At 47.0% G+C, this 24,676-nt stretch overlaps 2 protein-coding genes across 2 annotated transcripts in view; both read right to left on the bottom strand.

Moving 5' to 3' along the window:
- LOC129146153 (zinc finger protein 260-like) overlaps window positions 1-23,834 on the bottom strand; it is a 147,503-nt gene extending 123,669 nt beyond the window's left edge. Inside the window, 3 exon segments of the mRNA XM_054697651.1 lie at window positions 21,228-21,786; window positions 21,788-21,847; window positions 21,849-23,834. Coding sequence (XP_054553626.1) covers window positions 21,654-21,786; window positions 21,788-21,847; window positions 21,849-23,464 — 1,809 coding nt within the window. The 5' untranslated portion in view covers window positions 23,465-23,834 and the 3' untranslated portion in view covers window positions 21,228-21,653.
- Window positions 1-24,676, bottom strand: part of LOC129146158 (zinc finger protein 39-like) — a 170,624-nt gene that overhangs the window by 17,802 nt on the left and 128,146 nt on the right. The gene's annotated exons all lie outside the window — the stretch shown is intronic.

Here is a 24,676-nt window from a genome sequence, read left to right as displayed (position 1 = left end):
AAGAATTAGTGTTCTTAGGAAAATTCTAACTTTGAAATTTAAATCAAAGAAAAATACGAAAATAAACTATTACTGAAACGCACAGAGATGTGGCAATAGGTAAACAGAAAACATTTACATAATTAATTAGATAATTTTCTTCAGCACTTAATCCAGAACAAAATAAAATGCAGATAATAAGATTATAGTTTGACTGTATCACTAGAACTTATTAAGTCCTAAATTTTGTGTATTAATGGAACTTTGATCTATATAGAATCATGAAAGAATGAGCTTGAATGACAAAGAAAGCAAGATTAATTTACATGATAAGCTAGAAGTATAGGGCAACTTCCTTGACTAGCTATAAAATTTCTACAAAAATCTAAAACTAAAATCAAACTTAATGACAAGAAACTGGATGCCACTTAAAATTAGGAACAGGACCTCCCTTATGGTGCAGGGGTTAAAGATAGTGGTGTAAGCTATTGCCAGCAACCGCAGCACGAGTTCAATCCCCAGCCAGGTAGCTACCCGCATGGTGCTGCAGACCTCTCCTGTCTCCCCGCTGCTCCCCTCAGCAGTGTGTTTCAGTCAGTCTGCCTGTTCTGCTCCTCACTCTGTCTCTGGTGAATCCTCTCACCCCCCACACCCTTGGTCTACACCCCAGTGCTTGTGTGCATAAATATATCTTAAAAAAAAAAACTGGGAACAAATTAAAGCTGTCCCTTATCATTGATTCTATTCAGTATTGTACTGTAAAGTTCTAGATTAATGAAATAAACAGGAAGCAAGTAAAAGATAATGTAGACTGATAAAAGAAAAATAAAACAATACTTGTGCCCAGATGTCATTATTTTCAATGTAGAAAATCTCAAAGAATCCACAAAAATCTCCTGGAATTAATAAATGATTAAAAAGTAGTATAAATACAAAATATTCTTATTAAAAAAGAATCAATAGGAAAACATGCAACCTAGGGCTTCCCTGGTGGACTAGGTTAAGCCTCAGTGGTCTCAACACTGCAGCCTGAGTTGGATCCCTGGCCAAGGAGCTAGACATGTGTAGCACAGACCTCTTCTGTCTCGCCAGCTGTTCCCCTCAGCAGTATATTTCAGTCAATCCACCTGTTCTGCTTGCTCCCCACTCTGTCTCTGATGAATCTTCTCATCCCCCACACCTCTGGCCTGTACCCCAGATCTTTCATGGATAAATAAATACTTTTAAAAAATACAACCCAATTACCAAATATACAAATGATCTGAAAAGACACTTCACCATAGTATCCACATGATAAACAGGTGCATAGAAAGATTTTAATTATAGTATGCCATCAGAGAATTTAAAATTAAAAGAGAATTATAATATCACCACATTAATATTAAAATGACTAAAATCCCAAGCACAACAACCCAAGTACTTGTGAGGATGTGTAGCAACAGAAACTCCTCATTATTGATGGGATTGCAAAATGGCATAGCCACTTGGGAAGATGGTTTGAAATTGTATCGAAACAAACTGCTTTGTTCTTATAAAAATAAACATACTATATGATCCATAAATTGTCCTCACTGGTATTTATTCAAGTAAAATTTTAAAAGTAGTCCTACAGAAAAATCTGCATAGAAATGTTTGTGCAGGCTCTATTCATAATTGCTAAAACTTGGAAGCAACCAAGATAGTCTTTAACAGATGAACTGATAAGCTGTAGTATATTCAGAAAATGAACTATATAGCTCAGTGGTCAAAAAAAAAATAAGTTATCACATACATATATACATATACTTGTGCCTTGAAAACATATATATGTGTGTGTATAAGTTATTTTGTGTGTAAGTTATTCCTTTATCAAATGATACAAAATAAACAACAGAAAGAGTGAAACCTAATGTAAAATATGGACCTTAAAGATAATGCATCAATAGTGGTTCATCAATTGTAACAGTAGATTCTGGATCACTAAATTGGTGGAAAATTAGTGGCTATGCAAGATATTAATAAGAAGGGACACTGTTTTTGGGTGGTTGAGGGGATATACGAGAACTCTGCAATTTCCACTCATTTTTTCTACAAACATTAACTCATAAAATAAAGTCTATTAATTTAAAAACTACAAAATAAAATAATTGAAATTTACTGAGACGTGACGTGGCAGTGAGTGAACAAAACATACTTTTACCACATTTAGTAAGGTTTTTTCAGTAGCTTAATTAAAGACAAAAAAAATAGAAACGAGAAAATAATAAGTAATTCACCAGTATTTATCAAGCCCTATCTTTTCTGTAATAGAATTTGTGTGACAATTAGATAAATAATCAGAAAAGAATGGGAAGTTCACTGAATGGTTGTGCCTATTAATAAAGTAAACAAGATTAATTTACATGGTTAAATATGCTGAAAAAATGGGAAGCTTTTAGTGCAGTTCTTAGCACATAGTATATGCTCAACAATGCGAACATGTGCTGGGTAGTTTGTGGTCTGTGTGACAGAAGTGAAACACTTAATGCACATGATAAGAATTCAGAGAACAGGGCCTCCCTGGCAGTGCAAGGGGTTTAGCACCAAACTATGAAGCTGTCCACAGTGTGTGCAGCATGTGTTCCATCCCCAGACAGCCAGGGAACAACTCATATGGTGCAGCAGACCTCTCCTTTCTCACCCGCTGCTCCTCTCAGCAGTGTATTTCAGTCAATCTGCCTCTTCTGTCCGCCCCCGCCCCCACATCTCTGTCCTGTACCCCAGCTCTTGTATACATAAATAAATAAATCTTTAAAAGAAAAGAATTCAGAGAAGAGAGAACTTACTGCAAACTGGAATACTTGTGATGGAACTGAAATTTGTACTAATGTTAACACAAAAAAGAGGATCTGATAGGCAAATAAAAGAAATACAAGCAAACCCACGAGGAACAATAGAAAGGTGTTGAACAAGCGAAACATGTCATGAACAGACATGCTGAAGTCTATGCCCCTTGGTCACTGCTTGCAAATATGTCATGGTGTTTCATTGCCAAGAAAGGCACTCATGTCAGCAGTTGAGCCTGCAGCCGATCGGCTTCACTGGGTGAGGGTCCCACATGGCATGCAGACCTGATGCCTCTGCTGAGCAGTGTACTTTGGTCCTTCTGCCTGCTCTGTTGAATTCTTTCTGACTGTACCAGTGCTTGTATACTTAAGAAAGGCACTCATTCCAGGAAGCCATCACGAGAGGATTCTGTGTCATGAAGCAAGCAAGCCCACCCAGGGGAGCTGAAAATAGAGTGGCCTGAAGAAAGGAAGTGATGGTGGACTCAGCCCAGTTAGCAAATGCAGAGGTGCACACAGATCACACACAGTGTGACTTTGGTCTAGGCAAAAAAAAAAAAAAAAACTTCTTCTGTCTCTCCATTCCCTGACACTTCAGCAACAGAAATAATAGCAATCAAAGGGTGCTTCTTAGTAAATTTTATGATGTATCCTGAAGGATGTTTCCTAAGTGAAGAACAAAATGAACAACAGCACATAAACATTCAGACATTACAACAATTTTGTTCATTTGAAGTTTAAAATCACTACATAGTACTGCTGTTTTAGCACAACCTAATGGTGATAGTCATTATTTTTCTTAAGAGTTTTTAAAGATATAATCCAAATACCATAAAAGTCACCTGTTAAAGCATACAAATAAATGATAACTTCACAGTTGTGCAAACATCACCAAAATAAAATTTGGAACATTTTCATCACCCCCAAATTAACCCTAGACCATTAGCAGATACGCAGATACTTCCCTTTTGCACCAACCTTTAGGCTTGGCAAAATCCAATCTACTATGTCTCTCTGTAGATATCCCTCATCGGGTTTTTTAAATGAATGGAATCTTACAAGAAGTTATGTTCTGTGTCTCGATTCTTTGACTTAGCATAAGACTTTCAAAATCCATCCAGGTCTCAGAATTTCATTCTTTTTTTTAAGATTTATTTATTTAATTATACAAGCACTGGGTACAGTCAGAAGAGCGGGAGGGTGAGAGAATTCACCAGAGCCAGAACGGGGAGCAGAACAGGCAGACTGATGAAATACACTGCTGAGTGGAGCAGTGTGAGTGGCAGGAGAGGTCTGCATGCCATGTGGGACCCTCACCGGTGGCCGGGGATTGAACCTGCACTGCAGAGGCTGCGGGCAGCTTCGCAGCCCCACCAGGGGAGGCCCCATTTATATATTTTTTTATATTTTTCTTAACAAGCCATTTTAACCCAAAGCTGCAAGATTTACCACTATATTTTCTTTCAAGAACTTTTTAGTATTTGATATTCCTTTTAAGTTGAATATTGATATTCAACATGGAGTTGAATGAATTTTTGTGTGTGGTCTAAGATATACAACTTCATTTATTTGCACACAGACATTCAGTTGTCCCAACATTTGTTGAGAAGACTAATTTTTTCCATTGAGTTTTCTTTTCACACTTGTTAAAAAATCAGTTGGCCATAAATGTAAAGGTTTACTTCTGGACCTTCCCTACAATTTCATTGATCTATGGCTGTTCTGCTAGTATCACATTGTCTTTATATCTTCAATTTTAGCAAGTTTGGAAATAAGACTGAACCCTTCAAACTGGTTATTCTTATTTCAGATATTTTTGGCCATTCTGAGTCCTTTATATTTCCCTATGAATATTAGAATCAGTTTGCTAATATTTGCAAAAAATACACAAACAAGACAGGCTGAAGTTTCATAAATATGCACTGAAATTATATATCAGTTTAGGGAATATTGCCATGGTTACAATATGAAGCCTCAGATCCATGAAGCTATGATATCATTCCATTTATCTAGATCTTTAATACAGCTTTCAACAATGTTTTATAGTGATCTCTGTGAAGGTCTTGCATTTCCATTGTAAAATTTATTCTTAAGCATTTATTCTTTTTGATAGATCGTTATCTTAATTTCATTTTCAACGTTTTAACTATTGATTTTTCTATACTGAGGGATTTTTAAACCTATTGAACTCACTCTTCTAATAATTTTCCATTGGATTGTTCTAGATTTTGTTATTACAGTATCATTTTATATATAATAAGATAATTTCACATATTATTTTACAATCTGAATTTTTCTTTCTTCTCTAATTTCTTTGGCTAAAACCACAGTACTGTGTTGAGTGAAGGAGCCAAACTGGAAATCTCTATGTTGTCTCTGATCCTTGGGAGAAATCATTCAGCCTTTTACCATAAGTCTGTTGCTGCCTGCTTGTTTTTGTAGATAACTTTCTCAGGTCGAGGGAACTTCCGTCTGCTGTTTTTTTTTTTTTTTATCATGAAAGGATATTGAATATTGGGCCTCCCTGGTGGCACAGGGTAAAGACAGTGCTATCAAGCTAGTGACAACCACCCTAGGCTGGCCAGGGAGCAATCCATATGGCACAACAGACCACTCCTGTCTCCCCCAATGCTCCTCTCAGCAGTATATCCTGTCCTGCTCCCCACTCTGTCTCTGGTGAATCCTCTCATCCCCCACACCTTTGGCCTGTACCCCAGTTCTTGTATGCATAAATAAATAAGTCTTAAAATAAAAACTGGTGATACTTGTCCCTATCAAGCGCCACCGCCAAAGGGAAGGTAGCTGGGACCTGAGGGTGGGGTTAAACAGCCAGGTTTGGTATAAAGCCAGACATGTGGTCTTTAGTGGGGGGTTCCCCCATTTTGGCTCCCCGCCAGCTCGCAGCATCCGGCCAGCTCTGAGAGTGCCTTTGGGTTTCCAGGTCAGCGAATCGGGTAGAACGCATTAATCGGGTAGAACCTATTTTCTCCCTGAGTTGTACATTTTCCTTATTTCCTTTTCCCTTGTAAATAGACCTTTTATTAACCTTTTGTGTATGCCTTTAGTGGAGTATTAATAAGTCCCTTTTAAGCGCGCGGGTGAGGACCCACACCCAGGCAACCCGTTCAATATTGGGCCTGCCCTATAACACTAGGAGAAAATACAATCCCTGATCTCCAAAACAAGAAATGGGCCTAATTTGAGAGAAACCAACATCACAAAGAAATTCCAGATTTAGGAAATAACGACTAGCTCCTGCATTGGAACTAAAACTTAGGACAGTGGAGTCTTCCATCAAGGGCTGCCTTCCAGGCCACCCCGATGGACAAAATACATCATCACATTTTACAGTTGAGTAGATGGTACATTGAGCTTTGACTAAGTGCTCTCCCTTCTTCAGTTTTCAGAACTGCTCTTAGGTGTACTACAGGATTATAAGATGTGAGAATGTTATGTGTGTGCTGTGATGTTCCCCATGGTGGCAAGGGTTTGTTGCAACTTGATTGTCTAAATGGGTGGGCCAAATGCTGAATGCATTAACATCAGACCAGTTCAGAAGGGCATGGATACAAAGATCATAGGGACCATGCTACTCATGTCATCTGACAAAAGTCCGGGCATGGGGCAGATTTCTGAAAAATCAGGAATCTCGTTAGCTGACTCCTGCTAGAGTCTCTTCATTTGTTTAGGGCTAGTTTCTACCATTGCTAAAATATGCATTTAAAAGTAAACCTGCAAATATGGATCAATCACTGAATAACCAGTTTGATGGCAAATGGCAGTGCATGATACAAATATTACATTTTTATAAAATTAGTAGTTCTCTGCCAAAGGCAGCAATTCAACATTTGGCCTTACATGAATAAGTGAAAAAACTTCTGGGAACAAAAGGCTGTAAACATCCCTGGGCTAAATCTTTTAGTATGGAGATGTGGCCATTTAAGGCAAGGGCTAACTGGAAGATGTTGTGCCCAAGATCAGTAAACTCTGTGAGCATAGCCTCCAAGAATCCAAAGACAGCTGATGCAAATGCAAAAGGGAGTTTATTACGGCTCGATTCCGGGCCCCTGACACGCACCGATGCAATGGCAGAGGTCGAGTGCCCCGAACAGAGGAAGCAGGGGTCAATTATAGGGTCACAAGCGGCACGAATTTTGAAAGAAGCTGGCAATTACTCATTGGCTACTACAAAGCATTTTGGCGCACACGGTTACAGTTTCAAACTGATTGGACGGTTAGTGATGCTGTTCCATTTATGGACAGGACTGCCCTCATTGGCGGCTGGGGTGGTCTGCTTTTTCGTCACCAAGTGGAGTGAGGGTTGTGACTGCTGAAACTATCTCCGGAATGCGGCTGGACAAGAAGTAACATATCAAGTTGGAGGATATACAAAATGGCGAAACCTCGGCTAAGCTTGGTTCCACAGAAGAAAGTCTTTTAATTTATAGTTAAAGATAACAGTTGAATGTCAGAGGTGAACCAAGCTCCAAGCAGAAGAAAACTCTTGATAAGCCAGAAGGCACCATAGTGGACTCCTGCTAATTCATTCCTGTTTATTTAGGGCTGATTGGTATGGTAGCTGTTAGAGTACACATTTGAGAATAAATTGACAGCAGTTTTGTGACTGGTTGAGCTAGCTATAACCATCTTTGGCCATGCCTCTGATAAAATATTGGTAACTCCTTACAACTACAAACAACAATCAGCAATCTTACAGAGAAAGGAATTTTCCCTTAAAGTTAGATACAGAAACTAGGCTGCCTAGATAAGTAGAAGAGTAATAGGCAGAAAACTCCTTGTTTACATTAGGGGAATTCCTCCCTGAAGGGAGAGCTGGGGGCTAGGGAGGGGTCAGTGCAGCTTGCCTGGCACTAATGCCCTCCAGGCCCTTGGTTCCTTAAGAGCCCATCAATATTAAAACAATATACTATAGATGATAACTTCTAGATAAAAGCCTTCTGGTTTTTGCTTTAGTCAATGAGTTAATATGTTAGTCTCAACTTTATAGGTTAGTTGGAAAAAAATCCCTTTGTCTCCCTTCCCCCAGGTAACTTCCTGCCTTTTGTTTCCCCAGCCCTTAGTTAATCCTTCACTCAGTAAACATGGAAATGTTAGTGCAGCCCCAGAAGCCTTTTGCTTGTAATAAAATGATTGGTCATTTCAGATAAATGACTATTCTGAGAAACTTTTGTTGAGCTAATGAGCCTCCTTTAAATAAAAAAAAAATAATAATAAATGTCACAGCCTCTGCAAAAGGGTAAATCAACCCTTGCTGCTCTGGGAAAAGATGTGACTGTTACCTTCCCTCATGCATATGCTCAGGCGCTCTCCTGGTTTGCTTGAAATTTATAAATGAAGGGCTGCTGAGACCCTCAGCAGGACAAGGCCCACACCCTGAGCCAGTGTCTGTGTCTCCTCATTCCCCCTCCCTTATCATTCTCTACAATTGCACCAACGCAGTCCCATCCTTCAGGAATCCCTGACACCCAGAGGGCTGCGGCTGGCTCGCAACAAAAGATTTCGTCTTTGTATTATTATTTCCAATTTTTAATTGTTGTTAAGTGAAGGGAAAGTATGCACTAGAAGACCTGCCTGTGTGCACACTCTAGGACAGCAGAGGTTGGAAAGGAAAGGCCGGTCCGACCAGAGACAGCTCCTATTGTTAGGGGGAAATGATGCCCTCAGCTAATCCCATACAGGATTTGTGGACCCCACCCCCACTCCAGACTAAAGCCATCAGGACATTGGGAAAGACAAATCCCATCACCACCAAAGGGAGGGTGGCTGGGACCTGAGGGTGGAGTTAAGCAGCCAGGTTGGGTATAAAAACCAAACATGTGGGCCTTGGGCTGGCTTGCTATAGCTCGCCTCCCTGCTTCAAGGCCAGCTCTCGGAGCGCCATTTGGGATTCCTGATCGGAGGTTATGTTAGGGGGAAATGATGTCCTGAGTTAATCCCATACAGGCTTTGTGGACTCCACCCCCACTCCAGACTAAAGCCATCAGGACATTGGGAAAGACAAATCCCATCACCACCAAAGGGAGGGTGGCTGGGACCTGAGGGTGGAGTTAAGCAGCCAGGTTGGGTATAAAAACCAAACATGTGGGCCTTGGGCTGGCTTGCTATAGCTCGCCTCCCTGCTTCAAGGCCAGCTCTCGGAGCGCCATTTGGGATTCCTGATCGGAGGTTATGTTAGGGGGAAATGATGTCCTGAGTTAATCCCATACAGGCTTTGTGGACTCCACCCCCACTCCAGACTAAAGCCATCAAGACATTGGGAAAGACAAATCCCATCACCACCAAAGGGGGGGGTGGCCGGGACCTGAGGGTGCAGTTGGGCAGCCAGGTTGGATATAAAAACCAAACACGTGGGCCTTGGGGTCTCTCTGGCTCGCGATCACTCGCCTCCTGGCTTCACCGCTCCTGGCTGGCGGCAAACTCTGAGAGTGCCATTTTGGGATTCCTGATCGGCGGATTGGGTAGGACTTATTTAAAACTTTGTCTCCCACTTTTCTCCCTGAGCTGTACATTTCCTCATTCCCCCTTCCCTTGTAAATAAACCTTTTATTAACCTTTTGCGTGTGCCTGCAGTAGAGCATTGATAAGTCCTTTTAAGCACACGGGTGAGGACCCACAGTCAGGCACCCCGTTTTGTATCGGGGTTGCTCTACAACACTATCAGGCCAATTAGCAATTCGCCTGAGCTCACTGAAGATGGTGACTAATGCAAGAAAAATTACTTTGGGCTGGTCAACCACAGGTGAAGCTTGGAAAACACGTTGGGCGCCAGCTGTTATAGGGCAATCCCAATATTGAACGGGTGGCCTGGCTGTGGGTTCTCACCCGCGAGCTCAAAAGGGACTAATTAATACTCCACTACAGGCATACACAAAAGGTTAATAAAAGGCTTATTTACAAGGGAAAAGGAAATAAGGAAAATGTACAACTCAGGAAGAAAATAGGGAAATAAAGTATTTAATGCATCCTACCCAATCTGCCAACCTGGAAACCCAAAGGCACTCTCAGAGCTGGCTGGACACTGCGAGCTGGCGGAGAGCCAAAGTGGGGGATCCCCTCCAAAGCCCATGGGTCTGGCTTTATACCAAACCTGGCTGCTTAACCCCACCCTCAGTTCCCAGCCACCTTCCCTGAGGTGGTGATGGGATTTGCGAGTTCCCAGTGTCTTTGGCTTTGGCCTGGAGTGGGGGTGGAGTCCACAAAGCCTGTATGGAATTACCTTTAGGACATCCTTTTCCCCCTAACAACCCCATGCACATGCTAAATACCACCACCAACCCACTCACATCTCTGCCTCAGAGTCCACAACCCGCCAGGTGCGAACTCCTGAACGAGAGCCCCGAGACGACCCAGCAGGACAAGAGCCAGAATCACTTCTGTTGGTCAATCTTTATTGGTTACTCTCACCCTTCACCCCAGGATGCAGACCATGGGGGACAGCAGGAAGCCACATGTGAGGCAGCGGCAGCCAGCAGGGAGTGTGGGGCTGGACCCAGCACAGAGTGCACCCCAGGGCCACAGAGTCCCTCCCCCTACAGCAGTGTGGCCTTCACAACCCTGGGAACAGCTGCCTGTACTGTCCTTTTTTTTTGCTTTAATAATAAAAGAGGAAAGGAAAATTGTGTATAATGTGTATGCTATTCTTGCTATCTACATTATATATAAAATATAGACTCTGTTTACTTTATAACACACATCTTTCCCGTAAATACATACATATATTTACTCACGTCTGTAAAACACAATGAACACATCCTCAACAATGACATCTGAACAAATGTAATTTTGGTTTAAAAAAATGAAGTATTTCTGTGAAAGCACCTGGCAGCAAACAGAAAGCTATAACTGCTAGAAACTTCTTCCTCCCCTGGGCTAGACACAGGGAAGAATTCTAAATATGTTTGGTTGCCTAAATAACAAAGAGGGGTCTAAGGAGGCGGTCAGGTCCCTGCTTTTGTTTCTTTTCCTGGGATTTGACTAGAGTTACAAGTAAGTCATTACATTCAGAAGGACACCAAGGTGTCCTGGTGATGCTTCAGGGACAGCAGAGACCCGCACAGGAAGGGAAACACAATGGCAGCAGGCCACCATGGGGCAGAGCCCGTCCTGCCTGACAGCCTAGCTAAGTGCAGAGCCATCACCTATAGCACAGTCTTGCTATTAGTCAGCTCGCTGTGTAAACAGAAAGGGTGCAGCAGATTCAAGAGTATTCAGCAGTTCAACACTTTAGTAACCTGACTGAGAGCCAGATGCTCCGGTGCCCTGTCCAGGACTCCAGCACAGAGAGACTGGGATGTGTGGAAGAGGAAGGTTCTGAGGCCACTGCTTTGCACTGCTCACTGACTGGGGTCACTCAGTACAGTCCTGGCTTCATCTCAAGATCCAGTGAGACCACCGAGCCTATCGTCTGTTGCAGTTGCCCAGGAGGTCTTCACTGTTCTTGTAAGAAGTGCTGGAAGCCACTCAGGAGGACCACTCCTGAAATTGGGAGCACTCCCTGTCTGTCCACTTTCCTGCCCAGGGGGAGGACGGCCCAATGGCTGCAAAGTCTGCAGCCACATAGTGAAGTAGCACACCTTGCTTTCTCTGCCCTCCACCCTGGCTCCAAAAGGGAACTGAAACGCAGGGTGAACTCTTGATCTTTTTTTGTTTAACGAGCTCCCACTTTTACAGCCTCTGCAGTAGAAAAACGGAGGCAGTGGGTGGAGCAGAGTCCTCAGACAGTGGAGCCCTAGGTCTGGATCTAGGATTGGGGTGGGGGCAACCTAAGGAGAGCTGGCCTCAGGAAATCCAAAAAGTAAACATCTGAATTGGTGTCTCTGTTCTCCCTACTATAAGACAAATCGGAGAGAACGGTTCACCTTACAATCACAATGGGAAAGTTTAAACAGCTAGTTTTTTTGGTAGAGTCGAGACATAATTGAGTTTCTAAAAAATATTCAGTCAGCTACAATTCAACAAAAACATTCTGTAGCTAAACATTCAGTTAGCTACACTACAGTCCTTAGCAGGTTTGAGTTCTAGCTGCAAGTCATACACCAATCAGCCAGGACCTCAGCCCAGTCACTTCACCTCTAAGCCTCCCTCTTCCTATCAGAGAGTCCCAAATCCTGGTATGAGCGCAGTGTGACTTAAAAATCTGGGTGACTTGTGGTACCACTAAGAAGAAGTACTGTAACCTTGACCATCATGTCACCTCCCTAGGATGTAAAATAAAGGAAGTGAATATGCTGGATAGAATCCAGGGCAAATGGATTCACTTTCTCCCCAGGATATCACTGGCCACGGCTGAAGCGACCCCTTCCCAGCCCAACCCACCAGAATAAAGACAATCACATCAGACACCTAATGTATGAGCCCAGACCACATTCAACAGCTTCTGCTATGAGACAAGATAGTTAAAAGCGGATAAAGGTATGAATTCAATATACAGCTAAAATCTAAGTCACAAATGAACATTAAAAGCCCCACTCCCAGAGAAAAGGCATTTTCCCATGGGATACACTCAGACCACCGAGAACACATTTGACAGTCATTGGTAATAACCGGCCAAGGACATTTGAAAATCCTAAGTCTGAGGCTTGCTGCATCACCTACACTCAAAATCAACTAGGAAGTCAATTTTTCAAGGAGTTTAGCGATATTTCTGTTTCGTAAGGGAAAGAAAAATCAACACCTACTTGTAGCTCTCTCACTAACCTTCTGGATGAATGTGAGTGTGGCTTCCTGCTCAACAGGAGGGTGTTGACAGAAGTGCTGAGAGCCCCATGCAGGTTGCAGAGAGCCCTTATCACAGCTGCTCCACAGGGCAGGAGGGCAGCCCCTACAGAGTCCTCAGGGAGTGCTTTCCTGCCCAGGAGAAGTACAGAGGCACAAATCCTTCTACTAGAGAGGCAAACTGGTTTGATGGAGAGGAAAGGCTTTGGAGTCCATTTTGCTTAATAGCTGTGGACTTTCGGCAAGTTGCTCTTCCTTCAAGACTCAATTTTCTCGGGTATAAAATGGGACCAGCAATACCCACTACTGCGTGTGGTTTACAGATGAATGAAATCACAGATCTACAACACTGCACACAGTAGAAAAATCAAGAAATGTTGGCACACAGGGGGTTCCTCAATGGCTCTCTGCAGAGAAAGTGTTTGGGAGGAGCTGTCTTGAGTTGCAGAGGGCCAAGGTTGCCCCTGAAGTGTCCAGATACACCTGACATAGGTAATGAAGGCCAGGCAGACTAAGGAATGTGGCTGGACTCTGCAACACCTCTCACATCGTGGAGAGACAGTGATTGCAGACTCTCCAGAAGAAAGCTTAGAGAATCCAAACTTTCCAAATAAGCCCAGTGCATTTCCAAACACTGGACACCAGTGGATACCAGAACATTAGACTTACACCCTTTTTCAGGATTTGGAATTTGGGATCCCTGTGAAAGCAACCAGTGGCATCAGCCACATTTTCAGTACTAGAAGCAGACACACGTGGCAGAGAGTAAACCAGGGAACGGCAGAACTAGATGTGAAAACCAGAAAGTGCTGCCTCCATTCCACAGGTTCCTTGCTACATCTTAAAGCCGAAAGGTGCCGGATTATCACCAGGACTTTGTCCCAGGTCAGTCAGTGGATGTGCCCAGACACCTAAGGGCGTTACTGTCCATCTGGGCTAAAACAAAGCCTTCTGCAGAGTGCCGTTGAGGGCTTAAGATGACCGTTTCCCATTGTGACTGCCAATCAAGGCTTTGCAAGTGGTAAGACTGGGACCAACGGAGCACTAACATGTATCCCAAGCCCACTCACAGTGAGTTTTGTATTAAAAAGTCAACTATCTGGGGCTTTATTCCTCCCATTTCTTCATCTACCTACTACACGCGTTGCAGCAGACAAAACTGGAATAAACTCACTAAAATATTTTTCATGCTTCTCTAAAAGTCTATTTTCTTTCTATCTACCCCAGCCTCAAATGAGAATTGTTGTTTTAGACATGGAGCTCAGAGGCCTCGTGGGAGAAACCTCCCAAGTATCATGGCTAAGTGGAGAAACCTAAAATGAAAATCTGAGGAACATCCCAACTTACATTATCAACAATTTAGAAAAATGACATGCATAGAGTCACTGGTTTCCCTCCCTATTCAATCACAGCCTCGTAGGCCAGCTAGAAAAAAACTTGTTTCCACTCAGAAGGCAATTTAGGACAACCTGAACCAATACAGTCCCTGGCATGGCCTCTGCTCAAATTACTGGGAGACTTTCATTCTATTAGATGTGGTTTTGAACTGATAGTTACCAAAGCAACTAGCCAACGGGGAGCCAAGAGGAGAGCCAAGAGGGGAGCCACAGGTCATTGTGAACCCGCAGTCTGATTTTGAGGCCTCTCCTGGTGGCGCAGACTGTTGAGCATCACGCTTGAGGCTGTCCGCAGCCTCTGCAGCACCAGTTCGATCCCGGCCGGCCTACGAGGGTCTCACAAGGTGTGGCAGAACCCTCCTGTTGTGCCGGCTGCTCCCCTCAGGAGTGTATTTTGTCAGACTGCCAGTTCTATTCCCCGCTCTGGCTCTGGGGGATCCTCTCACCCTCCCACACAACTGGCCTGTACCCCGGTTCTTGTATAAATAAATAATCTTTGAAAAATAAATAAAGTGAAAATTTGCACCCAGGAAGCCGCCTGATCCACTTTCTTCCAAAAAAAGTTTGAATTTACCGTAGTGGAAAAGAAGCGTGAGCACAGAGGGACTTTGCTTCCCGCCCTTCGTGACCTAATCATGTGGAGGGTTTATCTCATTTTTTATTTATACATACCAGAACTGGGGTACAGGCCAGAGGTTGGGGGGTGAGAGGATTCACCAGAGAGAGTGGGGAGCAGCACAGGAGGATCTACTGAAACACTGCTGAGGGGAGCAGCGGGGAGACAGGAGGGGTCTGCGGCGCCCTGTGGACAGCTCCCTGGCCGGGACCGAACTCGCGCAGCAGAGGCTGCAGACAACCTCACAGAGCTGCGTCTAACCCTTGCTCCCCAGGGAGGCCCTGTGGCCTCCTTCCTGAAGGTCCTCTCTGGAGAGTAGAGGCTGGGCGCCCCGGGTTAGATCCTCATCACCTGCCCCCAGGGCACCCGGTGGGGTAGAGAGACCAGCTCCCCTTCCTTCGGGGCCGGCATTCAGACCCGTTTGGGAGCAGGGTGCTCTCCTGCCAGTCAGACTAGGGTGGGGAGGGGGCAACGGCCCTGGACTATGTCACCCCGCAGTCCCCAAACCCTGAGGCGTTTCCCTGAGATGAACACATGGGTGGGGAGCAAGACTGGCCTGGTGCACCCACTCCAGGTGCACCCACTCGCCACGATGTGCTGGGAGACTGGTCCGCGGAGGCGGGTCACGGAGGGTCAAGCTCAGGAATGAGCCCCGACCCCCAGGGTCCTCCCAGCCAGGGAATACGCCAGCCAAGCCCCCGGGTTCCCACCCACAGCCCCCACGCCGGGGCCTCGAGGCCCCTCTCCGAGGGCAGCCACACGGGGGTGTTCCCACGCCCCCCACCACTCACCTGCTCCTCCCGCGACCGCAGAGGCCCCAGGCCCAAGGAGACGGGTGGCACCGAAACTGGGGTCCCGCCAGCCTTCACACCGGGGCTCGGGTGGGGCGCTCAGGCACGGGCGGGAACACGCAGGTGCGGCCAACAGGTGCACAGGGCTGGCACACCTGGGCTCCTCCCGCGGGGCGCCCGTCGGGGAGTTCCACCTGGAAGGGAGGAGATGGCCTGTGTCTGCTCCAAACACGGCCACGGACGCGTCGGGAACCTTTCGAGCGGCGACAGGCTTCTGTCCCGAGCTGGGCACCTGCTCGGGATTCCTCAGCGGGGACCGCGGATGCGCCAGACCGGCCCTCCCGGGAGAGACAGGTAGGCCCACTGCGCTGTCGGACGGGGCGATCAACCGCTGCGCCACCAGGGAGGCCCCTTTTTATGCTTTTTCTTGATGCAGCAGATGGCAGACCCTTTCTAGAGCGGATATTCTGGGGGCTTTGCAGTCCCCCCACCTCCTGTAACAACAGGACTTTTTATTTTTTTATTTTTATTATTTTTTTAATAGAGGCATGTTTTTATTATTATTTATTTATTTGTTTGTTTTGTTTGTTTTGTTTATACATGCACTGGGTACAGTCAGAAGCACGGGAGGGTGAGAGAATTCACCAGAGCCAGAGAGGGGAGCAGAACAGGCAGAAGGACCGAAGGACACTGCTGAGGGGAGCAGCGGGCGGCAGGAGAGGTCTGCGCGCCATGTGGGACCCTCCTCCGGTGGCCGGGGAGCAGCCGGGGATTGAACCGGCGCCGCGAGGCCGCGGGCAGCTTCGCAACCCAGCGCTCTACCGCTGCGCCACTGTGGAGGCCCCAACAACAGGACTTTTTAAATTCCCAATTTCGAGGTCACATCCCCCAAGGAGGAGGTGAGTGACAGACACAGAACAACCCCCACATGCACTTGTCTCTCCACACTGATGACAGCCACCCACACGACCCCTGGGGACACCCCGTGTCCAGCAGCGCCGAAGGAGCAGCGCCCCGGGGAGTCGAGGGAGGACTGAGAACCCAGAGGAGGCACCGCCAGCTCAGACACTGGCGCACAGGGAGGAGGTGCCTGGGACGGGCTGACGCTCTTGCGGCGCCGAGACCATCGCAGCGCGGGGAGGACACGCGGGTCACGGGGGCGCGAGGGGTGGATGGTCCCGCCGAGGACCCGGGATGGCCCGTCCCCCCGCGGAGCGCCCCGCGTCAGCGAGAGCCCCCAAGCGCGAAGGTGCCAGGGCCGCCTCTGCCCGGGCGGGTGCAGGTTCCCACCACCCCACCACGCCGCCGCCCGTGGCTTCTTGTCACCTCGTTTCCTCCTCGGGCCTCGCAGGCCGCTGTTGCAAGAATCCCCCGAGCACCTTGAGGACGTTTGCGCCCGATGGAGAAATCCACCCGCCAAGGGCCGCCTCCTGGCACCACCGGGTCTGGGCCACCTCTGCACCCCGACTCCACCCGGCCCCGGGAACCTCCCCCAGTGAATTCGGGACTCAGGCCCCGGGAGGCAGCGGCTCTGGCTTCCCCGATGGAGTCCCTGGAGGGCCATGAGTCGCTAGAGCCAGCACAGGGCTCCCAGCAGATGGAAAACATTCCCGGGTTACTCAGCAGTGACCGCGGCAAGCGCTGGGGGCCTTTTCACAGACTTCACGTGTCCTTCACACTGTTTCCGCAGCTCACCCTGAAAGGCCCCCAAGCAGGGTGCCCAGAGTCACAGCTAGACGGCACCCCGAGCGGTGTCCACATCCTCCACCCCAGGTCTCCGCAGGAGGACGGCCCCGATCACTCTCTCCTCAGGAAGAAGAGTCCACACTTCACCTCACCTTGGCCGACATGTCGGTCACTGCAGCCAAGCCCACGAGAGTCTCATGACACGAGCTGGAAACAACGCCGCCTCTCCCGGCCCGAGACTGCTTGATGTTCTTCCCTACTCATGAGAAGGGATGCTCCTCCTGGCCTGCTCTCGGGATGTATTTCCTGTCTCTCGGGATGTTCCACATAATCTTACACACATCCAAGTTTTTACAGATGTGTTTCATGAATCTACACATATTTATTATTAGTATTCTTCAAAATGATATCACAAGTCAGATTAATTTATAACTAAGGATTTGATAAGGTAACTCTAGCTCAATTATGTGGCTTTCCAAAATACTCATTTAACGAATATATAAGATTTATTTATTTATGCAGACAAGAGCTGGGATACAGGCCGTAGATGCCGGGGTTGAGAGGATTCACCAGAGACAGCAGGGAACAGAGCAGGCTGACTGACAAAATACACTGCTGAGGGGCGCAGCAGACCAGTCAGGAGAGGTCTGAGGCACATGTCAGTCAGCTCCCTGGCCGGCTGGGGATCCAACTTGTGCACACTGGCTGGCAGTAGTTTGAGAGCACAGTGTTTAACCCCTGGGCCACCAGGGAGGCCCCTTACCTTTAGTTTGAGGTCAGAAGTGTGACTCCTTCATTTCCCCCCACTTTTAATCAGGGAAGCTTTGGTTATTTGGGGTCTTTTGTGTTTCCATATGTACCTCAGTAATCTTTGTAATCTTCATTCCTCTGAAGAATGCCATCAGGATATTTATTGGGATTGCAGTGAATCTAGAAGGGACTTTGGGCCGGATGGCCCTTTGGACAATGTTGATTCTTCCACCCCATGAGCTGGGTCTCTCTTTCCAATTCTCTATGTTTTCTATTATTTTTTTCCACAATGTTTGATAGTTTTCCTTGTAAAATCTTTCACCTCCTCTGCTAAGTTTATTCCCAGTTAATTTTTTGCATGTGCAATTGTAGATGGCATGACTTTGTTAATTTCCTCTTCCAGTTCATTATTTGTACTTTGGAAGGCATATGTTTTTCAATGCAGAGTTTGGTGACATTACATACACTCACTCTGTCATTTAACTCTCATTTCTGAAACCAGGGTGTCCCCGGAGGCTTACATACATCCCCAAAATAGACCTGCGTTCCTTCTGCTCATTACTTTACTGTTAACAAAGTCAAACTATTCTTTGTCTTCTAGCCTGGCTACATTACCAAGATGAACATGTTCTTCCCGAGCAGTTCTGCTTCTCCAGAGAAAGAGAACCTCACAGCCCAAGAGAAGCCATCCACCTTGGTATCTTATGGGTACACTCCCTTTCATCCAGGGGATGAACTTAGGGGTGGGGGAGACCAAGGGAGATGGCACAAACCTGCAAGTAGCACACACCTCTTGTCCCCATATCCAAAGGATAAGCGCCCCACACAAGAATGGACCCATAGCCTCCCTGCTCCGTAAGTCTCAGAGCGCGAAGCTGTCCACAGCCACCGCAGCAAGAGCTCCATCCCCAGCCAGGGAGCTGACCCACAGGGCACAGCACCTCTCCTGTCTCCCCGCGGCTCCCCTCAGCAGTGGATTTCAATGGATCTGCCTGTTCTGCTCCCCACTCTCTGGGGAGTGCTCCCCTGCCCCGGTCCACTCCCTGTCCCTGGAGCTCAGGGTTCCTGTACTGTCCTCACAGCTGGAGTGTGGGCAGTGTCTCTGGGCTATGCTGATCCTGCACATACTGACCCCGGGATGTGACTGAGCTGGGCAAGGTCCCACGGATCACGGTGGAGGCCTCTCCTGGGCATCTGCCGACAGCATCACCACCCACCTGGGCCGCCCACCCATCCTCAGAGGCCTCACCCGCCACACCCCTGGCCGCCCCAACACACCTGCAGGGGGACATGACACGAGGCCCTGAACCCCTCACCTTCAAAGCAGAGAGTGACCCTTGCTGCAACAGCCCACATGGGTCACATCACAGCAACAGACACTTCCAGGGAACGTGGCACTAGCAGAGGAGCGTTGTCTTAGCAAACCCTGCAGGCCTCTTTGGACCAGGTCTGAGGTGAAGGCTGAGGGGCCCGATGCCATCTTTAATGGGTGCTCAAGGACACCTAGGAGCCTGCAGCATCGTGGAAAGCGGCCTGCGGCCTGGGGGTGAAAACCTCAGGAACCTCCCATGGCGCGTTGAGGAATATGGCCCGTGGCCCCGACACTACAGGTGGAGTTTGAAGGGACCAATGTACCTCCCCCTGAATCAGGGAAGATACTCTCAGGGGACAGACACTCCGTCAGTCACCGACTTGGAAACACAGGACAGGGGCTCTGGCTGTAGAGATGTTCCTGATGAAGGAAGCTGCATAGAGGGCGCAGGCAGGGAGGAGCAGGCACCCAAGTCCAAAATCCATGATCAGGGAAACAATCCCCGATGGACGGGCCCGAGCCCAGCCCTGCGGAGGGGACACCGCGGAGGCGACACAGGGCACGACTGCAAACCCACAGACCGAGGCTAGGTGTGGACATGCAGGCGAGTAACGGGGGCAAACTCAGTGCGCCTCGGAGCCTCGGGAGAGCCCTCAGGCCAAGTCCCTCATCAAGAGACACGCCACAGAGACCCCCACGACCAGCACCCGTTCCCTTCCTGCCACAGCCATGGGAGCCCCTGCTTCTCGGCCCCAGCGGCCACCCCTTGGGACCGTTCTGCTCAGGGAGCTTTCTTGTCCTTACTCCTGTGAGTAAATGTCTGGCTCTTCTGGAACTCTGGGCTCCACTCGGAACTATTTTCACACAAAATAGAAGAAACGAAGAAGAGCACATCCGAGGCCTCGGACTCCGGGTCTGCTACACAAACTCTCCGCTCGGCATCACCACGGCGCCAAAGAAACACACCAGAAGGTGCTCAGGGCCGCTGGGGGAAGGGGGTAGCAGAGTGACATCAAGGACTTCCTCGGCCACCACCTTCCACGCCGACCACTCACCCCAAGCTATGAACTGACTCAGACAAAGACCACATTCAGGGCACAGCCAGCAACGGCGGAAGGGATTATGTTCAGAACAAAGACAAAAGGAAAAAGAACTGTATTACATTGATCACCTCCAGGAGGAATACAGGGAAATGAAGAAAGTGTCGGGGAAAAAGACAAAACTAGCAGACAGATGACAGCTGAGATGCCAGCAGGGGATGGGGCAGAAGAGGGCCCAAGATGGGAGGGAGGAGTACCAGGGCCTGGGGTGACGGGTCACAGGGACGGTGGGGACAGGACATTTGCAAGAATTGTACAGAAGGGGAGCAATCCAATATTGCCCAAAGATGAACATCAATTTAATAAAAAAAAAAAAATAAAAGGCAAGAATCCTTTCCTTTAAAAATAATATAGGGGCCTCTGGTGGTGCAGGGGTGAAAGTCTCAGCACTATGAAGCTGTTCTCAGTACTGCAGACACAAATTCGATCCCTGGCAAGGGAGGTGACCCACATGGCACAGTAGAACTCTCCTGTCTCCCCACTGACCCCTCAGCAGTGGATTTCAGTAGATCCGCCTGTTGTGCTCCCCACTCTCTTTGTGGAGAATCCTCTCACCCCCTCATACCTCTGGCTAGCACCCCAGTTCTTATATGCAGAAGTAATCTTCCAAAAAAATTCCTTCATTTTGTAGAACTGGGGTGTAGGCCAGAGATTCGGGGTGAGAGGATTCACCAGATACTGAGTGTGGCGACAAACAGGCAGAACCACTGAAATACCTGGCTAATTGGAGTAGCGGGTGACACAGGAGAGGCCTGCTGCGGCCTCTAGCATATGTGGGGTGGTTCCCTAGCTGGGGCTGAAACCCTGGCCAGAGCAGGCAATAGCGCTGAGACTTAACCCGAGGCCACCAGGGAGGCCCCGAGAAACCTTCATCATGAAAGGTAGGTAAACACATCTGCAGACCTCAACTTACAGCCAATAGCACACAGTTCAAGGTTTCCTTCTAGAGAAGGACATTTTTTTGGTGAGCAATCCCAGCATCAGGGGGCACCACAGAGACTTAGAGTACTGGATAGAACGTGACGACTAAGTTAGAAAACCCAGAGAGATCACTTACCCACGCAACATGCAATGTGCCATGTAGACAGACAGCTACCGTGGACATGAATAGCATCGCCCAGGAACTTAAGAGGATACTAGAAGCAACAGCAACAGGAACATCATCACTGCATGAACTTGGGAGAAGAGTGAACCAGGTAACTCCACGCAATTAGGAGTGAAACTGTATGTCAGTTCCCATTGCTCTCAACTGAATGATGTGGTTTGAGCTCCTAAGTTTGAATATTTTTTTAAAGATTTTATTTATTCAAGCATACCAGAATCAGGGTACAGGCCAGATGTGTGGGAGGGTGAGAGGATGCACCAGAGACAGAGCGGGGAACAGAACAGGCAGACTGACCGAAATTCACTGCTGAAATACACGCAGCGGGCCAGACGGGAGAGGTCTGCCGCACCATGGGGTTGCTCCTGGCCGGCCAGGGAATCAAACTCCCACCGCAAAGGCCACGGACAGCTTCACAGTGCTGCGCACAACCACCTGCACCACCAGGGGAGGCCTGCCTGTCCACTCTTGACATTCACAGCATTTCCATCCAGTGTGGATTTTGTCATGCCTAGTGAAGGCTGACTTCCTTAAAAGTTTTCCCACATTCTTCACAATCATAGGGATTTTGTCCAGTGACATCTCTGATGTCCAGTGAGAGTGTTCTTACTGGAAAAAATTTTCCCACACTCTTGACACTCATAAGGCTTCTCTCTAGTGTGACTTCTTTGATGTATACTGAGGGATGTTTTCTGGCAGAAAGTCTTCCCACACTCTTGACACTCATAGGGTTTCTCTGTAGTGTGACTTCTCTGATGTCTAATGAGGTTTGACTTACTGGAAAAAGCTTTCCCACACCCTTCACATTCATAGGGTTTCTCTCCAGTGTGAATTCTCTGATGTCTAATGAGGTGTGCCTTACTAGAAAAAGCTTTCCCACACCCTTCACAATCATAGGGTTTCTCTCCAGTGTGAATTCTCTGATGCTCCTTGAGTGAAGACTTACTGGAAAAAGCTTTCCCACACCCTTCACAATCATAGGGTTTCTCTCCAGTGTGACTTCTCTGGTGGTAACTGAGGGATGATTTCCAGGGGAATGTCTTCCCACACTCTTGACATTCATAAGGCTTCTCTCCAGTGTGAATTCTCTGATGCTCCCTGAGGTAAGACTTACTGGAAAAAGCTTTCCCACACCCTTCACATTCATAGGGTTTCTCTTCAGTGTGACTTCTATGATGTTGACTGAGGAATGACTTTCTAGAAAAAGCTTTCCCACACTCTTCACAATCATTGGGTTTCTCTCCAGTGTGAGTCCTCTTATGTAGAACAAGAACTAACTTACAGGAGAACACTTTCCTACATGCTTGACATTCATAGTGTTTCTCTCTAGTGTGACTTCTCTGATGGTGAATGAGGGACGATCTGCAGGAGAAAATTCTCCTACACTCTTCACATTCATAAGGCTTCTCTCCAGTGTGAATTCTCTGATGCTCATTGAGGTAAGACTTACTGGAAAAAGCTTTCCCACACCCTTCACATTTATAGGGTTTCTCGCCTGTGTGACGTCTCTGATGGTGAGGGAGGGATGATTTCCAGGGGAACGTCTTCGTATGCTCTTGACATTCATAGGGATTCTCTCCAGTGTGAATTCTCTGATGCTCAGTAAGGTGAGACTTCCTGGAAAAAGCTTTCCCACACCCTTCACATTCATAGCATTTCTCTCCAGTGTGAGTCCTCTCATGTAGAACAAGAACTGACTTACAGGAGAACACTTTCCTGCACGCCTGACATTCATAGGGTTTCTCCCTTGTATGAGTTCTCCGATGGACACTAAAAGTAGTTTTCCACCTGAAAGTTTTCTTACATATCTGACACGGGTAGCGCTTCACTCCCGTTTGAGATTGTGGATGTAAAGTGAGGGCAGTCTTCCATGAGTAAGTTTTCACATAATCGTTAGAGCCAAACAACTTCACTGCAGTGAGATTTCTCTGGTATCCCCTCTGTAAGGAAATCTCAGAGGTGCCCCCACAGTCATCAGGTTGATCATCTGCTTGTGTTTTCTGATGTTCAGTCAGAACAGAGGTTTTAGAGGCCGCTTCACCGTATCTCTTATATCCAAAATTATTCTGTCCCAACTGGGTACTCTCACGCGGATAGGTGTGAAATGTGTTGCTGAGACTGGCCCCACTTTCATAAAATTCCTGATGCTCATGTTCAACATACCTAGGAGGATTCAAATGCACTGGAGTCATCTCCGCAGCTCTCCCCTTTTCATTACAACTGCAGCGAGTCTGTTCTCCTTGGGTTCTGTCTCGGACAACGAAAGGTACCTCATCATGGGTGTCCCTGCACTCATTGCATTTACAGGCAGCCCTTCTGGAAGGGCTCCTCTAGGTGTAAATATTGTTTCTTCACTCACAACTTTTCCTTGTTCACTAAATTCAAAAGGCTGTTGAAAGTTCTGAATCACCTGGTGACTAACGTGCTCAGGATACTTGATGGGTTCCCTCATTCTACTAAAGACCTCCTCGTTCTCTCCAGCATGCTCTGCATGAGGCTCACCAGGGATCATCATGGTCCTATGTATAGTAAAGTTCTCAGGCATCATCGCTGAATTGTTTTCATTTTGATACTATGGTTCAAACAATGAATTGAGTCCAAATTGCTTTTTTCCATTAAGTCAGCTCTCTCGTTGGATGGTATTTGCTGCTGGCGGTAAGAACTTGCCACACATGTCTGTCCTGATTTGCAGGGCTGTCCTGAGTCAGGTGATCCACAGTATGGACATCTAAAATGAGATAAAAATGACCATGTCTCTAAAAAGGAAGCATTTTGAGTGAATACTACTAAGTGGCACAAAAGCTCCTGTATTTCAACACAATTTACAGGTATTGTTTTCTGATTCATGCTTTTTGCCCATAGCAAATTATGGGGAGAATAGATTTTTGGTATTTTTTTTTATTTTAGCATAGAAGATCTGGGGTGTAGTCCAGAAGTGCAGGAGTGGGGGTGCTATAGGGGAGCATGGAGACAGTGTTTTGAACAGAACAGGCGGACTGACTGAAATACACTGTTGAGGGGAGCAGCGGGTGAGACAGGAGAGGTCTGTTGTGCCAAAGTGGGTGAGCTCCTTCACTGTGGATCAAACTCAGGCCATAATAGTGAGAGTTAAGAGACTTAATCCCTAGGCCTCCAGGAGGCCCCAATTATCAGATTTTCTAATGCCAAACAGGATAACAAAGCAGTAAAACTAATTTCATATATGGCTTTATAAATCATAAATATTTGGTGAAAATAGTCCTTTAACTAGAGTTGTCGATTTCAACCAGAAGCATTCCACCCAAATAGATCCTACACCTTCTTTCTTAGACTGACCCTGCGCAGCTCTTGAGGGTACTTTCTGAATAACCAAGCCCTGCAGAGGCCATGGCTTTCCCGAAACCTGTGCACTGAGTGGCCCAGTC

This window comes from Talpa occidentalis, unplaced genomic scaffold (assembly GCF_014898055.3).
Source record: "Talpa occidentalis isolate TD23 unplaced genomic scaffold, MPIMG_talOcc4v2.1 talOcc4.18, whole genome shotgun sequence".
In the NCBI taxonomy this organism is placed as follows: domain Eukaryota; kingdom Metazoa; phylum Chordata; class Mammalia; order Eulipotyphla; family Talpidae; genus Talpa; species Talpa occidentalis.
The sequence above is the reverse complement of the archived record's forward strand: the minus strand, read 5'-3'. Positions and strand labels throughout refer to the sequence as shown.